Source organism: Narcine bancroftii, chromosome 2 (genome assembly GCF_036971445.1).
Source record: "Narcine bancroftii isolate sNarBan1 chromosome 2, sNarBan1.hap1, whole genome shotgun sequence".
NCBI lineage: Eukaryota > Metazoa > Chordata > Chondrichthyes > Torpediniformes > Narcinidae > Narcine > Narcine bancroftii.
In genome coordinates this window covers 87700628-87719235 of record NC_091470.1, presented here as the reverse complement: position 1 = coordinate 87719235, position 18608 = coordinate 87700628, and the positions used below count along the sequence as shown (strand labels likewise).

At 40.7% G+C, this 18608-nt stretch overlaps 1 protein-coding gene across 3 annotated transcripts in view; it reads left to right on the top strand.

Annotated features, from left to right (window-relative positions):
• Nucleotides 1-18608, top strand: part of fntb (farnesyltransferase, CAAX box, subunit beta) — a 106038-nt gene that overhangs the window by 25342 nt on the left and 62088 nt on the right. For all 3 annotated transcript variants that reach the window (XM_069917391.1, XM_069917390.1, XM_069917392.1), the window contains exon 3: nucleotides 17206-17278. In XM_069917391.1, the coding sequence (XP_069773492.1) occupies nucleotides 17206-17278 (73 nt within the window). The remainder of the gene's footprint in view (nucleotides 1-17205; nucleotides 17279-18608) is intronic.

Here is an 18608-nt window from a genome sequence, read left to right as displayed (position 1 = left end):
CCCTCCACGTCCTCCCCCTCCACGTCCTCCCCCTCCACGTCCTCCCCCTCCACGTCCTCCCCCTCCACGTCCTCCCCCTCCACGTCCTCCCCCTCCACGTCCTCCCCCTCAAAAGATGCTCACAAACTCAAGCTAGCATGCTGGAACATCAGAACCATGCTAGACAAGGCTGACAGCCACCGACCTGAACGTCGGTCTGCCCTCATTGCACATGAACTCCTCAGACTTGACATCGACATAGCCGCTCTCAGTGAAGTCCGCCTGGCAGATGTAGGCAGCCTCCAAGAACGCGGCGCGGGCTACACACTCTACTGGTCTGGCAAGCCTTCGGATGAACGACGCCTATCTGGTGTAGGCTTCATGGTCAAGAGCTTCATTGCCTCCAAACTCGAAAACCTTCCGACAGGCCTCTCGGACCGAATCCAGTCCATGCGACTCCCCCTTCAAAACAAGCGTCACATCACCCTCATCAGTGTCTATGCTCCAACCCTCCAGCGGAACCAGCAGAAAAGGACAAGTTCTACACCGACCTGCGCAACCTCATCCAACGCACCCCTACAGCCGACAAGGTTGTCATCCTGGGCCACTTCAACGCTCGTGTCGGCAAAGACTCAGAAACCTGGCCAGGAATCCTGGGCAAGCATGGCGTCGGCAAGTGCAACGATAATGGGCGCCTCCTGTTGGAGCTCTGCGCAGAACAGCGGCTCGTCATTACAAACACCCTTTTTCAGCAGAGGGACAGCCTTAAGACCACCTGGATGCATCCCCAATCCAAACACTGGCACCTCCTGGACTACATCCTGGTGCGAGAAAGTGACAAACGAGATGTGCTCCACACCAGGGTCATGCCTAGCGCGGAATGCCACACTGACCACCGGCTGGTTCGCTGCAAGCTCAACCTTCACTTCAAGCCAAAGCCCAGGAACAATAAAGCCCCCAGAAAGAGGTTCAATGTTGGAAACCTGCAGTCAGACGAAGCGAGAGGAAACTTCCAGGCAAACCTCAAAGCAAAGCTCGACGATGCAACCCGCCTCACGGACCCGTTCCCTGAAACCCTCTGGGATCAGTTGAAGACTACCATACTGCAATCCACTGAAGAGGTACTGGGCTTCTCCTCCAGGAAAAACAAGGACTGGTTTGACGAAAACAGCCAGGAAATCCAGGAGCTGCTGGCAAAGAAGCGAGCTGCCCACCAGGCTCACCTTACAAAGCCGTCCTGTCCAGAGAAGAAACAAGCCTTCCGTCGCGCATGCAGCCATCTTCAGCGCAAACTCCGGGAGATCCAAAATGAGTGGTGGACTAGCCTCGCCAAACGAACCCAGCTCAGCGCGGACATTGGCGACTTCAGGGGTTTCTACGAGGCTCTAAAGGCTGTGTACGGCCCCTCACCCCAAGTCCAAAGCCCGCTGCGCAGATCAGACGGCAAAGTCCTCCTCAGCGACAAGATCTCCATCCTCAACCGATGGTCAGAACACTTCCAATCCCTTTTCAGTGCCAACCGCTCAGTCCAAAATTCCGCCCTGCTCCAGCTCCCTCAACAGCCCCTAAGGCTAGAGCTGGATGAGGTTCTCACCCTGGATGAGACATATAAGGCAATCGAACAACTGAAAAGTGGCAAAGCAGCAGGTATGGATGGAATCCCCCGAGAGGTCTGGAAGGCTGGCGGCAAAACTCTGCATGCCAAACTGCATGAGTTTTTCAAGCTTTGTTGGGACCAAGGAAAACTGCCTCAGGATCTTCGTGATGCCACCATCATCACCCTGTACAAAAACAAAGGCGAGAAATCAGACTGCTCAAACTACAGGGGAATCACGTTGCTCTCCATTGCAGGCAAAATCTTCGCTAGGATTCTACTAAATAGAATAATACCTAGTGTCGCCGAGAATATTCTCCCAGAATCACAGTGCGGCTTTCGCGCAAACAGAGGAACTACTGACATGGTCTTTGCCCTCAGACAGCTCCAAGAAAAGTGCAGAGAACAAAACAAAGGACTCTACATCACCTTTGTTGACCTCACCAAAGCCTTCGACACCGTGAGCAGGAAAGGGCTTTGGCAAATACTAGAGCGCATCGGATTTCCCCCAAAGTTCCTCAACATGATTATCCAACTGCACGAAAAACAAAAAGGTCGGGTCAGATACAGCAATGAGCTCTCTGAACCCTTCTCCATTAACAATGGTGTGAAGCAAGGCTGTGTTCTCGCACCAACCCTCTTTTCAATCTTCTTCAGCATGATGCTGAACCAAGCCATGAAAAACCCCAACAATGAAGACGCTGTTTACATCCGGTACCGCACGGATGGCAGTCTCTTCAATCTGAGGCGCCTGCAAGCTCACACCAAGACACAAGAGAAACTTGTCCGTGAACTACTCTTTGCAGACGATGCCGCTTTAGTTGCCCATTCAAAGCCAGCTCTTCAGCGCTTGACGTCCTGCTTTGCGGAAACTGCCAAAATGTTTGGCCTGGAAGTCAGCCTGAAGAAAACTGAGGTCCTCCATCAGCCAGCTCCCCACCATGACTACCAGCCCCCCCACATCTCCATCGGGCACACAAAACTCAAAACGGTCAACCAGTTTACCTATCTCGGCTGCACCATTTCATCAGATGCAAGGATCGACAATGAGATAGACAACAGACTCGCCAAGGCAAATTGCGCCTTTGGAAGACTACACAAAAGAGTCTGGAAAAACAACCAACTGAAAAACCTCACAAAGATAAGCGTATACAGAGCCATTGTCATACCCACACTCCTGTTCGGCTCCGAATCATGGGTCCTCTACCGGCACCACCTACGGCTCCTAGAACGCTTCCACCAGCATTGTCTCCGCTCCATCCTCAACATCCATTGGAGCGCTTTCATCCCTAACGTCGAAGTACTTGTGATGGCAGAGGTCGACAGCATCGAGTCCATGCTGCTGAAGATCCAGCTGCGCTGGATGGGTCACGTCTCCAGAATGGAGGACCATCGCCTTCCCAAGATCGTGTTATATGGCGAGCTCTCCACTGGCCACCGTGACAGAGGTGCACCAAAGAAAAGGTACAAGGACTGCCTAAAGAAATTTCTTGGTGCCTGCCACATTGACCACCACCAGTGGGCTGATAACGCCTCAAACTGTGCATCTTGGCGCCTCACAGTTTGGCGGGCAGCACCCTCCTTTGAAGAAGACCGCAGAGCCCACCTCACTGACAAAAGGCAAAGGAGGAAAAACCCAACACCCAACCCCAACCAACCAATTTTCCCCTGCAACCGCTGCAACCGTGTCTGCCTGTCCCGCATCGGACTTGTCAGCCACAAACGAGCCTGCAGCTGACGTGGACTTTTTACCCCCTCCATAAATCTTCGTCCGCGAAGCCAAGCCAAAGAAAAAAAAGAAATTTTTTTAATATATCCTGTATTTCCTCTATTTCAAATGGTTTTATTAATTTATTTTGTTCCTCTTCTTGCAATTTTGGTAGTTCAGTTTTAGCTAGAAACTCATCTATTTTGTCTTCTTTCCCTTCGTTCTCAGTTCGATATAGTTGCACGTAGAATTCCTTGAAGTTTTCATTGATCTCTGTTGGGCTATATGTAATTTGTTTGTCCTTTTTCCTTGATGCCGATACCGTTCTTTTAGTTTGTTCTGTCTTAAGCTGCCAAGCTAGTATTTTGTGCATTTTTTCTCCTAGTTCATAATCCTTCTGCTTTGTCTTCATTATGTTCTTCTCCACCTTGTATGTTTGTAGTGTTTCATATTTTATTTTTTTGTCTGCCAATTCTCTTCTTTTTGTTGTATCTTCCCTTATTGCTAATTATTTTTCTGTACTTGCTTTTTCCCTTTCCAGATGTTCTATTTCCCGATTGTAGTCCTTCTTCATCTTAGTTACATAACTGCCCTCTGTGATGAACACTTTCATTGCATCCCATAGTATAAACTTATCTTTCACTGGTTCCGCATATATTTCAAAGTTCATTTTAATTTGTCGCTCAATGAATTCTCTAAAATCCTGTCTTTTAAGTAGCTTGGAGTTTAATCTCCATCTATACGTTCTCGGTGGGATGTCCTCCAGCTCTATTGCTAATTACAGGGGTGAGTGATCTGATAACAATCTAGCTTTATATTCTGTGTTCCTAACTCTCCCTTGGATGTGGGCTGATAATAGGAACAGGTCTATCCTTGAGTATGTTTTATGTCTACCCGAATAATATGAGTATTCCTTCTCCTTTGGGTGTTGTCTCTTCCATATATCCAAAAATTGCATTTCCTGCATTGATTTAACCATAAATTTGGTTACTTTGTTCTTTCTGCTCGGCTTTTGTCCAGTTTTATCCATCTTTATATTCCCCTGCATATCTGCAATCTTCAAAAAGATATCTTGCATAAATTTTTGATCCTCTTCCGAATATATCTGACACTTTATCATTACATATCTACCTGCTGGATCTATTATTTCCTCCTCCTATTTTGATTGGTACATTTTTATTGATTAATATGGCTACTCCTCTGGCTTATGAATTATATGATGCTGCCGTTACGTGCCCTACCTAGTCTCTCCTTAATTTCTTGTCTTCCACTTCAGTTAGATGTGCTTCTTGCACAAATGCTATGTCAATTTTTTCTTTCTTCAGTAAATTTAACAGCTTCTTCCTTTTGATTTCGTTATGTATTCCGTTAATATTTATAGTCATATAGTTCAACATGTCCATTTCATACTTTGTTTAACTTTCATTTCTGCTTCCTCATCACCACCTTTCCTCCTTATCCATTTCTGTTTTCCTTTTTTGAACACACTGTAAGACAACACTTCTAAAACATAAAATGTTTCCACTATTCCCACATCTAAAATTCCCTTAACCCCAAATGTCTCGCCCCTCTCTGAGTTGCCCCTTGTTTCTTGCCGGGCAACCATATCTCCCCTCTCCATTTGGATTGTGAACCCGCTCGCAAGCGTCAACTGATTTCGCATTGACTGTTATTCTCCCCCACCCAGCCCCCTCCAGAAAAGACTTTTATCTTCATATATAACAAAGCTCACCCTCTTAATTCCCCCCTTACCTCCTTTCTTCCCTTTCTTCCCCTTCTTAGATCTTACTTATACATTATTTTTCTTCTTTATATAAAGTTTGTCATTGAAACATAGAAGATAGGAGCAGGAGTAGGTCATTTGGCTCTTCGAGCCTGCTCCGCCATTCAATGAGATCATGGCTGATCTTAAAGTTCAGTACCCCGTCCCTGCCTTCTCTCTGTTACCCCTAATTCCCTTATACTGAAGAAATATATCTAATTCCCTCTTAAATATATTCAATGAACCTGCCTCTACTGCTCTCTGTGGCAATGAATTCCACAGATTCACCACCCTCTGGGGAAAGAAATTCATCCTCATCTCGGTTCTAAATGGTTTGCCTATTATCCTCGAACCATCGGAATCATCCCTTCCGCATCCATTCTGTCCAGTCCTGCCAGAATTTTTTATGTCTCTATGAGATCACCTCTCAATGTTCTAAACTCCAGCGAGTACAATCCCAATTTGCGCAATCTTTCCTCATAAGTCATTCCTGCCATTCCAGGTATCAGCCTGGTGAATCGCCTCTGCACTCCCTCCATTGCAAGAACATCCTTCCTCAGATAAGGCGACCAAAACTGCACACAATACTCCAGGTGTGGTCTCACCAAGGCTCTGTACAACTGCAGTAAGGTATCCTTATTCCTATACTCAAATCCTCTTGATATGAAGGCCAACGTACCATTTGTCGTCATTCTTGTTCTTGTTACATCTCTTCATCTCTCTGTCTGTTTTGCAGGCGTTCTGCAAATTCTCATGTTTTCTCCGGATCCGAGAACAGTCTGCTTTGCTGCCCTGGGATAACTATTTTAAGCACCGCTGGATATCTTAACATAAATTTATAGCCTTTCTTCCATAGGATCGATTTTGCTGCGTTAAACTCCTTTCTCTTCTTCAGGGGCTCAAAACTTATGTCTGGGTAGAAAAAAAAAATTTGACTTTTGTATTCCAGTGGCTTTTTGTCTTCTCTCATTTTTTTCATTGCCTTCTCCAATATATTTTCTCTTGTCATATATCTCAGGAATTTTACTAGAATGGATCTTGGTTTTGTTGTGGCTGTGGTTTTGGGGCTAATGTCCTTTCTATTTCCATTCCTTCCTGTATTCCTGGCATTCCTAGGACCCTGGGGATCCATTCTTTTATAAATTCTTTCATATCTTTGCCTTCTTCATCTTCCTTAAGGCCCACTATCTTTATATTGTATCTCCTATTATAGTTTTCCATTATATCCATCTTCTGTGCTAACATCTCCTGTGTTTCTTTAACTTTTTTATTAGATTCTTCCAATTTCCTTTTTAAGTCGTCCACTTCCATTTCTAAGGCTGTTTCTCGTTCCTCCACCTTGTCTACTTTTTTCCCTATTTCTGTCATGACCATCTCTAATCTACTCACTTTTTATTCTGTACCTTTTATTCTTCTTTTTATTTCACTAAATTCTCGTGTCAGCCATTCTTTTAATGCTTCCATATATTCTTGAAAATTTTTTCATTCCCTTCATTTTCCATTTCTCTGTGCAGAGCTTGATGCTCTTCCTCCTCTTCCCCTGTGTCCACTCCAGGACCTACCTCTCTTCCTTATATCTGTGTCTCTTCTGACTTTCTTGTTAGGCTGTTTATCTCAGTTTGCTGGGTATTTTTTTTTAATGGTGTCTTGATGTTGGTCCTCTTCCTCTGGGCTGGTCATCTGCTGTGTCTCTGATTTCCCTTTTTCATTCTCGTCCCTCACGTTCCCATTATTTTCTATATCTTCCCGCTGGGAGCCATGCTGTCCGGTCTTACTCAGCTGTTCAAGCTGTGGAGTTCCACTCCACAGCTGGTCCCCCCTCCCGTTGGTGTTGTCTTTGTCATGCGCAGTTGCGCACCTCTGTTTGGCTCCTTGAGCTATCCTTGTAGTCCTGTGTTCGGTGGGTCGCGACCCTTCGGGGTTTCCACTGACCTCAGGGAGTGGGCTCCTCTTTCCACGGCGGGTCCCTGCTTCTTCGTACAGGTAAGGCCTTTACCTTTCTCTTCTGGCATCTTTCCTTCTTTTCTTCCTGATGTTTTTGGCTTTTCTTTCTTTGGTGCCTTTTCCTCCACACTGTTATTTTTTATTTGTTGTAGTTTGTGTGTCTGTAGCTTTGCTTTTTTTTAAACTTTTTTCCTTCTTTTCTGGAGAGGGCTGGTATTCTCCTACCGGCCACTACTCCATCACGTGACTCCTCATCTTCTTCCATATATTAAGTAAATGACGCAATACTGGTGAGCTTTTATCCCACTTAGAAAGTATATGTTTCGGTACCTTCTCCCCTATTTTATCTAGTTCTATCTTAGTCCAGTCTGGTTTTTCCTTTGTCTGGTAAAAATCTGATAAATATCTTAATTGTGCAGCTCTATATAATTTCTAAAGTTTGGTAACTGCAAACAACCTTGATTATACCTCTCTGTTAATTTATCTAACGCTACCCTTGGTGTCCTTCCTTTCCACAAGAATTTCTATATTGTTCTCCTTAGTTCATTAAAAAAAAATTCTGTTAAGGGAATTAGTAACGTTTGAAATAAGTATTGTATTCTTGGGAACACATTTATTTTAATGCAGTTAGCGGTAATTCTTTCCAATGTTCTAAGTCTTCCTGCAATTTCTTTATTAGTGGTTGATAATTTAGTTTGTACAAGTGGCTTAAGTTATTATCTAACCTGATACCTAGGTATCGGATTGCTTGTGTTTGCCATTTAAATGGTGATTCTTTTTTAAATTCTGTATAATCCGCGTTACTCATTGGCATCACTTCACTTTTATTTGCGTTGATCTTGTACGCCAATATTTCTCCATATTCCTTCAATTTCTTATGTAATTCTTTTATTGATATCTCTGGTTCTGTTAGGTATACTATGATGTCATCTGCAAATAAGCTGATTTTATACTCCTCCTTTATTTTTATCCCTTTTATTTTATTTTCGATTCTTATCAGTTCTGCCAAAGGTTCTTCTTTCTTTGGCTTGGCTTCGCGGACGAAGATTTATGGAGGGGGTAAAAGTCCACATCAGCTGCAGGCTCGTTTGTGGCTGACAAGTCCGATGCGGGACAGACAGGTTCTATTTCTAAGGCAAACAATGAGGGGGATAATGGACATCCCTGTCTAGTTGACCTTAATTTAAATTGATTCGATACATATCCATTTACTGCTACCTTTGCCAACGGTCCATTATACAATGCTTTAATCCAATTAATGTATTTTTCTGGCAGATTGAACTTCTGTAATACTTTAAATAAGTAGTTCCAGTCTACTCTGTCAAAGGCTTTTTCTGAGTCTAAAGCAATAGCCACTGTTGGTTTCTAATTTCCTTGAACTGCATGAATTAGATTAATAAGTTTACAGACATTGTCCGCTGTTCGTCTTTTCTTAATAAATCCAGTTTGATCTTGTTTTACTAATTTTGGTACACAATTGGCCAATCTGTTTGCTAATAATTTCACTATTATTTTATAATCTGAGTTAAGTAGAGATATTGGTCTATATGATGCTGATGTTAATGGATCCTTCCCCGTCTTTGGTATTGCTGTAATTATTGCTGTCATACATGAATCTGGCAAGTTTTGTGTTTCTTCTACCTGGTTCATTACTTCCAGGAGAGGAGGAATTAATAACTCTTTAAATGTTTTATAAAATTCTATTGGAAATCCATCCTCTCCTGGTGTTTCACTGTTCGGCATCTTTTTTAATATATCCTGTACTTCCTCTATTTTAAATGGTTTTATTAGTTTGTTTTGTTCCTTTTCTTGCAATTACAGTAGTTCAATTTCAGTTAAAAATTCCTCTATTTTATTATCTTTCCCCTCGTTCTCAGTTTGGTATAATTGTTCATAAAATTCCTTAAAGTTCTCATTAATCTCTGTTGGGTTATATGTCATTTGTTTGATCTTTTTCCTTGATGCCAATACAATTCTTTTAGTTTGTTCTGTTTTAAGTTGCCAGGCTAATATTTTATGTGTTTCTTTTCTTCCAGTTCGTAATACTTTTACTTTATTTTCATTATGTTCTTCTCCACCTTATACGTTTGTAATGTTTCTTATTTAATTTTTTTGTCCGCCAATTCTCTCCTTTTCGTTATATCATCCCTTTTTACTAATTCCTTTTCTGTACTTACTATCTCCCTTTCCAACTGCTCTATTTCCCTATTGTAATCCTTTTTCATCTTAGTGACATAAGTTATTATTTGTCCTCTAATGAAGGCTTCCATTGTGTCGCATAATATAAATTTATCTTTCACTAAATATTTCAAAATATGTTTTAATTTGGCATTCAATAAACTCCCTAAATTCCTGACTTTTAAGTCGCATGGAGTTTAACCTCCATCTATATGTTCTTGATGGGATGTCCTCCAGTTCTTTTGCTAATAATAGGGGTGAATGATCTGATAGTAGTCTAGCTTTATACTCAGTTTTCCTAACTCTCCCTTGAATATGGGCCGACAACAAAATCCTTGAGTATGTTTTGTGCCTACTCGAATAATATGAATATCCCTTCTCTCTTGGCTGTTGCTTCCTCCATATATCCATAAGTTTCATTTCCTGCATTGATTTAACCTTAAATTTGGCTACTTTATTCTTTTTGCTTGTCTTTTGTCCAGTTTTATCCAACATTGGATCCAAATTAAGGTTAAAATCCCCTCCTATCAATATATTTCCTTGTTTGTCTGCAATCTTAAAAAAAAAATATCCTGCATAAACTTTTGATCCTCCTCGTTAGGCACATATATATTGAGCAAATCCAAAATTCTGAGTATATTTGACACTTTATCATTACATACCTCCCTGCTGGATCTATTATTTCCTCCTCTATTTTGATTGGTACATTTTTGTTAACTAATATGGCTACACCCCTAGCTTTTGAATTATAGGATGCTGCTGCTACGTGTCCTACCCAGTCTCTCTTTAATTTGTTATGTTCCACTTCAGTTAGCTGTGTTTCCTGCACAAATGCTATATCTATTTTTTCCTTCTTCAATAAAGTTAGTATCCTCTTCCTTTTAATTTGGTTATGTATTCCATTAAAGTTTATAGTTATATAGTTCAATGTGGCCATCTTGTATCTTGCTTACACCTCTTTTCCACCTCCTCGCCACCTACATCCCCCTTTTTCCTATTTTCATCTCTTAATTTTCCCTTATTAAATTTAATGTACGATAACACATTTAAAACATAAAATACCCCAGCATTTCCCACACCCAATAATACCTTAACCTCAAATGCTCCCCCCACCTCTCTGTGTTGCCCCTTATCCCTTGCTGGGCAACCACAACTCCTCTTTCCATTTGGATTGCGATCTTGCTCGCAAGCGTCAACTGATTTTGCAGTGATGGTTATTCCCTCTCCCCCCAGCACTCCCCAGAAAACACTTTTTTTTTACACAAATAAGAAAGCTCTCTTTTTCCGGCCTTCCTTCCTTCCCTTCTCTTTTCCCTCTTTAGTTCTTTACATATACATTGTTTTTACATCTTCATATATACTTTATCGCTGTTCTTCATTCTTGTTACATCTCTTCATCTCTTCTTCTGTCCTGCAAACGTTCTGCAAATTCTTGCGCTTCCTCTGGATCCAAGAACAGTCTGTTTTTCTCCCCGGGTTTAAATATTTTTAAAATGTCTTAACATGAATTTGTAACCTTTTTTCCATAAAATCATTTTCGCTGTATTAAACTCCTTCCTCCTCTTTAAGAGTTCAAAACTTATGTCTGGGTAAAAAAATATTTTTTGACCCTTGTATTCCAATAGTTTATTATCTTCTTTAACTTTATTCCTTGCCCACTCCAGTATATTTTCTCTTGTCGTATATCTCAAAAATTTTACTAAGATGAATCTTGGTTTTTGATGTGTCTGTGGTTTCGGAGCAAGTGTTCTGTGTGCCCTTTCTATTTCCATTTCTTCCTGCATTTTTGTCATTCCCAGGACCTTCGGGATCCATTCTTTTATAAATTCCTTCATGTCTTTTCGATGTGATCAGACGGCCAATACTTTTTTGCATACTGTTTGGCTTTGTGATCGATTGCAACAGTTTTGGAAAGGTATTCAATCTATTTTTAACAGTTTATATAATATCCATCTTGTATTAGATCCCGATATATTTTTATTAGAGAACATGCAATCATTAATTGATTTAGGTTTAGAGGATTATCAGATTTCCTTTTTCTATTTAGCTTTAGTCGTGGCTAAGAAATGTATAGCACTTACTTGGAAAGATAAAAATATACTAACTTTAGATAAGTGGTATTTGGAGATGAAATTTTGTTTGACTATGGAAAGGATATCTTTTTCAATTCAGGATAAGATGTCTTTTTATAAGTTAAAGTGGACTCCGTTTGCTAATTATATGTATTTAAGTTTGATTTAAATATATGTTTAAGCGTGATATTTTAGTATTGATAAAAAAAATTTTTTGTTGTTAGAATTTTTTTTAGGTTAAGTTTTATCTCTTTTTTGTAGGTGGGTATTTTTTTTCTATATATAATGTTAATTTTATTAACTCTTCACTCTTTATTTTGGGGGGGAGGGTTGGACTAATTTTAAGTTAGATTACTAATAATGTTACAATTAACAGGGGGGTTATTTTGTGTAGTTTTCTGATGTAATATTGTAATCATACCATGTTAATTTAAAAAAAAAATTTCTTTAAATGTAATTCTCTATTGTATTCATGTTATAAAATTTTAAATAAAGTCTTCAAAAAATAAAATTCCTTCATGTCTGTGCCTTCTTCATCCTCCTTCAGGCCCATTATTTTTATATTGTTTCGTCTACTATAATTTTCCAACATATCAATTTTCTGAGATAAAAACTCTTGTGTCTCTAATTTTTTTGTCACTTTCTTCCAATTTTTCTCTTAAGTCATTTACTTCCATTTCTATAACCGTTTCCCGCTCTTCCACATTCTCTACTCTTTTCCCTATTTCTGTCATGACCAGCTCTAAACTTTGCATTTTATCTTTTGCTCTTTTCATTTTCATTTTAATTGCACTCAATTCTAATGATAATCTTTCTTTTAATGATCTCATTTGTTCTTCAGAAAAAGCTTTATCTATATTCTGTCCATCAGTTTTACCTTCTATTTCTCTGTGAAGATCTTGGTCTTCTTCTTCCTCTTCTGTGTCTGTACCTGTGTTTGTGTCTTCTTCTTCTCTTCTTTGTGTCTGTGTCTCTTCTGTTTTTCCTGATGAGCTGCTTGTATCTCTTTGTCGGGACTCCTCTTGCTGGGCCTTTTGCTGCTGATCCTCCCCTCTTGGGCTGCTCGTCTGTTGGGCCTCCTGTCATTGATCCTCTTGTTGGTCACCCTCTGTCTTTCTCCCGCATCTGTTTCCTCGCTCCCTCCTCTGCCGCCTTCCTTGTCCTCCAGCTGTGCGTCCTGGTGTCAGGCGTCCCTCAGCTGTTTGGGATGTGGCTTCCCGCTCCTCTGCTGAGCCCTCTCCCATCGGTGTCCTCTTTTTCCTATGATTGCGCACTGAGCACTTTTGTTTGGCTCCGAGAGCCATTTTTGAAGTCCATCGGCCAGATGGTCGAGACTCCGCAGGGCAGGCACTAACCTCGGGGATCAGGCGCTCCTCGCCACCACAGCTCCCTGTTCATTCGTGCAGGTAAGGCCTTCTTCTTACTTCTCCGGCGACTTTTCAACTTTTTTTTCGGTTCTTTTTACTTTTTCCTTCTTGGGTGCCATCTTCTTTCCCTTCTCTGTAACTTTATCTTCTATTTCTTATATTTTATTTTTGTTGTGCTTTGTCTCTTCCTAACTTTTTCCCTATTTTTCTGGAGAGGGCTGGTTTTCCCGACCGGCCACTACTCCATCACGTGACTCCTCCATGTGTCTTTCTTCTTCAATTTGTGCATTTATCCTATTTTGTTTTAAATATGGAATTAAGATTTATCTTAGTGTGCTGGCCAGATGCAGAGAAGCAAAAGTTTAGTATCAACTCCAAATTTAAGTTATTGAATGAATGAAGAATTAATTGCCATACACGTATGTATGATGTACAGATGCAATATAAGGCTGCAGTTTCCCAGGAATATAAAAACACATGAATTTTAACACACGAGAGAGAAAAATAATAAATGTAAATGGAAGATTTTAAAAAACACAAATATTCTTATTGGCTGGGAGTGTGGAAATTACGGTTTTTGATACACTTTGTTGATTTTCAGTTGAGTAGATTCAAAACAAATTGATTACATTTTTAACATGAGGTATTATATTGTTGAACAGCAGAGCAGGATCAATGAATTGAAATAACCCGCTCTTCCAGTTGTGTTATATTGTGTCTCAAAGCAAGCCTTTACACGGTTTTGCTAGATTACAATACTGATTATCCAAAATGGTTGGGGCCACACATATGTCGGATAAAACGTTTTTTTTAGGAGAACAGTCATTTTTTTAAAAACCGCCCAGTAGCAACACAAATCACTTGTATCAATGTTTAAACAGCAGAAAGCAACAAGGGAAGACTTATTAAGCATTAAAATGTTTAATTCTCACCAAAAGAAATTCTGGTCGCCGTCAATCTCCGAGATGAACCCAGCCAGCACTGCTGATCTCCAAGACAAACCCAACTACCTGCCACTGATCACCAAGACCTCCCAATTGCCAATCCCTGGCATGAACCCACCACTGCTGCTGATCCCTGGGGAGGATTCCTGGGCCGGTGGAACATTCTCACTGGCGAGTCCGCGGGCTCCTGTCTCCCTGGTCACCAGAGGTATCAACTCCGAATCTTCCCCTCGGCCTACTGTACACGCACACTAGGGAAATAGGCTGAGGGGAGGATTCAGAATCATTGTCGGCATCCAGTGTGCCGAGGAGGGAGGGAACACCACTGAGCCTAACATCTCACTCCTGCCTGGGAGGCTGCTCTCCTTGATGACGCCGAGACAAGCGATTCTTCCAACCGCTTGCGGCTGGGAGACAGTGGCACTCAGTTTGACATGGAGAGTTGGGGAGAAAAGTCAATGGGGGAAGGTAAAGAAGAAATGGAAAGAGAGAGGAGAGGGAGTTACCTGAAACGACGACAATCGTTCTAATTTCATGGCAAGTTAATTTTTTTTCATCCTGTGTGGTCACTTCAGCTCTGAAAAGATTTTGGATAAATGAGGATTTCTGAGAATCAATTTCAGATAATCGGAGTTGTACTGTAGTTAATAATCATCGTAAAGCCTGAGCTTTCTTCAGAATTGACCTAGTACCTTCGAGATTGAACCTGAACTCTTTTGCACAAAAGGTGTGTTTATGTGAATTATTCATATTTTAATATAAGGATATACATTGAAGTAGATTTGGAGTGAACTACAGCCAATGCAAGATCCATCGTATATTTTGGACTATTTTAGTTAAATGTAAAAGCACTTAGACAAAACACTGGGTAATTGAGTGTTAAATGTTGGGTCTCTACCATCTCATCTGAACCATTTATGGGTTCCTAGAAGTTTTGTAAATGGGTATAATTTAGTTCTATAAAGAATCAAACCTTCAACCAGGAGCTGCCTAAAGAATCTAAATGCAGTTTATGTGGTTCTGTGCACCAGGCAAACTAGCAACATGACATGACAAGCAACAAGCAACAATTTTCTTGAATTGAGAATGAAGCTTATGAGAAAAATCTCCCACCTCATTGTCCATGAACATTGCAGCAGCTCCGACTGAAAGAGTCAACAGCCTAGCTAAAAGCCAGTGACAATACCACTAAAAACAGCAGGTGCTTGAAACTTTCATGTGAATTGATTGAGGTCCATTCTTTTTTATTGGTTTACTTCAGCATGTGTGAATCCATCATTATTTTTCCCATATAAGCTCCTATTCCCTTAACCATGGTTTAAATAATACTAATCTTTAAAGTATTGAAAGCTTTAAGTCTGTTTATTTGTCACAAAATATCTAGTACAGTGAGAAGGGTTCTTCTGTGAATAGACAAACCGGTTATCTCTAGCATTACGTACAGCAGTATAAAGAACACTATGTACAGAGTTTAGGACTCAAATGAAAAGTAAGGTGAATAATGTGCATCAAGCAAGGGCAGCATGAGAGCACTGTTATGGGGTTGATTCAGGATCCTGATAGCTGCAGGGAAGAAACTGTCTCTAAGTTTCATATTCTTAAACCTCCTTGATGGTAGGAGAGAGCAGAGACTGACTGAGGTGTGATGGGTCTTTCAATATGTTGGGTGCCTTTCCTTGGAAGTGGGAGATGTAGATGGAGTCGATTGAGGGGAGCAAAGTTGTCATGCAAGCCTCTTTTTAAACATTTAGACATATAACACTGTAACATACCAAGTTGGCCCTCTGAGTCCATGCTGCCCAATTTACACTCCATTAAGGGTGGAACGAAACCCCCGGAGAAAACCCACACAGACAAGGGGAGAAAGTACAAACTCCTTACAGATAGTGCGGGATTCGAACCAAGGTCTGGTCCTGATTGCTGGCACTGTAAAGGCGTTGCGCCAACCTTGCTGCCCCTTTTGCTTAGTATTATTTAGTCCAGATTTCCATCATTGGTGAACACATTTCTGAATGCATTGCAGCAGTTGTAGAGTTCGTTGTGATAATGGGGTCCTGTTATCATTTGGGACTGGCAAAATATTGAAAGTGGGACAAAAGAATTCAACAGTTCATCAATATAACATCCTGTAATTTTGATAGTGTGGTGGTGTGAGCAGTGGAAGAAACACAGCCACCACGTTGAGGGTCGTTAACGACTGTTTTATTCAAATTCAGCACGTCCCTTTAAGGGCAGCACGAGCTCAGTCACCTGGTCCATTGTGACATCATAATCACTGCCCAGGGTGCACACTGGAAGGGGTGCTGGAGTCCGCCACGTGGTGATACAAGAGGAGTTGGTTCGCCACGAGGATGTGCGCCGCCACAATAGTATAATTTTCCTGGGGCCTCCTAATCCAAATGATAAACTGAGTGAGGTCTGGTTTGCAAACTTAAGTATCCTCTCAGTTTATGTACGAGTTTGTACTTTGCAACACATTCTGGCAAGTTCACTGTATATTTCGCCCTCCTTAACAGGATTAATTTCTTCTGTTCATGAGCAATGACCAAAACCTGGCACTTTTGGGAACCAAGTCTGCTACATTTAGCTTTTGGAAAAACTGAAGTTTGGAGCAAAAGAAAGTATTTAACAAGTATTCCTCCTGTCAACAATTATGCAGTGCAATGCTTCAGGCTGGGTTGGATTGAGTTGGAGGATACAATTTAGACGGTCAGCCACTTTTAAATAAAGCAGTAAAGCTGGAGAGAGAGAGTAGTTCAATGTTTCATACACTTTAGAGATGCAGGTAACAGGCCCTTCTGGCCCTTGAGCCCATGGCACCCAGATACACCTAGGTGACCAATTATCTAACCAACCACATACATCTTTGCAAAATAGGAGGAAACTGGAGCACCTGGAGGAAATGAACGTAGACACGAGGAGAATGTATGAACTCTTTACAGACAACGGTGGATTCAAACCAAGATTGCTGGCTCTGTAACAGCGTTGTGCTAACCACGCTATCCAAATGTATTTTAGAAATATCCAGATTTTGTCCAATGTCAGTTTTTAGAATATTAAAATTTTCTATTAAATTCTGTTGTTCTCTGAAATACGCAATGAAGTACATTCAGTTTATTTAGCAAGGACAGAAGCCATACCTCAAGTAACAGTTTATGATTGGTGATGCAGCCTCAAATACAATTACACTTCAGTGCAATAAACTGAGATAGCTTTGGGAATAGTGAGATATGTAATCTGTTTGTATGAGTTACAGCACCTTCAATCTTGAGTGATGTGTGTTTAAGATCAAGTCCATTTGTTCAAAATTCTAGGAATTTACAATTTGTTTTAGCACATTTTCTAACTGGGCCTCTCATTTTGTCTTCGTGAAGTAATCCTGCACCTTCGTAATTTCTTCCTTTACTGAAAATGAGTGCAGGAAGACTATAATTTGCACAATTAACCATTGAAAATATTTCAATCCATCCATTCATAGTGTAACTTGGAACCTGTATTTTGGAATTATACATTTCACAGTTTGCAATTGTTTGCTTAACCTCTCAAATTATAACAGTGAAAGGGAGAATGTATTAATGAACATACAAATTTACAGTAACAGTTCTTCCTGTATAATTATATAAATTAGCTGATCCAATCATGTGTGCTGTTTTACAGGCCTGTCCTACAAAGGGAGAAGCATTTCCAGTACTTGAAAAAAGGTCTGAGACACCTCTCTGAATCATATTCGGTAAGACTTCAGACAAAGGAGGTGGAAATAATGAATTGTTAACCTTGAACTTCAAATGTGCAGGTTCATTGTAAAGTTTAGACCTGTTGAAATGTTTTGGTTTATTGATGTATGCTAATTTCCACACTGTAATTCTTTGAATTTCAAAGCATGGGAGATTTTTTGATGCTCTTCCTTTAGAGAATATTTTTGGACTATTGAAAGCTTGAAAGGCCAAATCGTGAATATTTACTGTGTGAATGCAGCCACCTTTATCTTGTGGGGTGATTATTCATAGCTAAATGGAAGGTTTGCTGAATTCCTAAATCTATACACAAGGTTTTTTGCGCACCTCTTCTTCCTGCTAATTGTGATCATAGAACATTATAGCACAATACAGAAATTTCAGCTCATAACATTATGTTGTCCTATGTAAACCTACTTCACAACAATGTAATTTTTTTCCCTACCTCACACTAATAATCCTTTATTTTTCTTGCATCCATATGCCTACAGTATCTAAGAGACTTTTGAATGTCCCTATTGTAACAGCCTCTATCTCACCATCCCTGGCAATGTATTCCAGGCACCCACCACTCTCTGTGCCTCTGGCATTTCCCCTGAACTTTCCTCCACTCGCCTTGAGCAGATGACCTCTGGTATTTGCTACAGGTGCTCCCCTACTTATGGTGATCCAATTTACGGTTTTTATAAGTTATGACAGTTTGAATCCGTACATTCAACTTTGAATTCCAAACTGTTCCTGCACTTGCGATACATGATATACTACTCTCTCGCAATGACTGGCCGATGGCAGTATCGCACAAGAGTAGCTTACGGCAACCAGACCTTAGAGGTAGAACTTCAATCTCTTCTTGCTGGACCATATATTTTTAGCTTTCTAGCAAATATGCCACTGTCAAGCCAAAGTTTTCTTGATATTCAAGAACAATAAAATCATTTTGTGAACGTAGAAAGATGCAAACTGGATCGTAGCCATTTATAATCTGAATGGTGGGGGTCAGTATATTACCATCAAATACTGGATGTACCCACAATTTGGTGACAAACATTTTGGCCGACTCAGTCCCACCACACTGCCTGATTGCATTGACAGGGAGGACTCCTCAATGAGGATTGGTTTGTATTCTTCTGGTTTCCCCTTCTTGAAATGCACAATGAGTTCCTTAGTTTTGCTAACATTGAGTGCTAGGTTGTGATTGTGACACCTCTCAGCTCACTGATCTATCTCCCTCCTGTACACTTCCTCATTGCTGTGTGCGATCTGCTGACAACCAGAGTGTCATTGGCAAATTTGTGGATGACACTTGAATTGTGCCTAGGCACACCG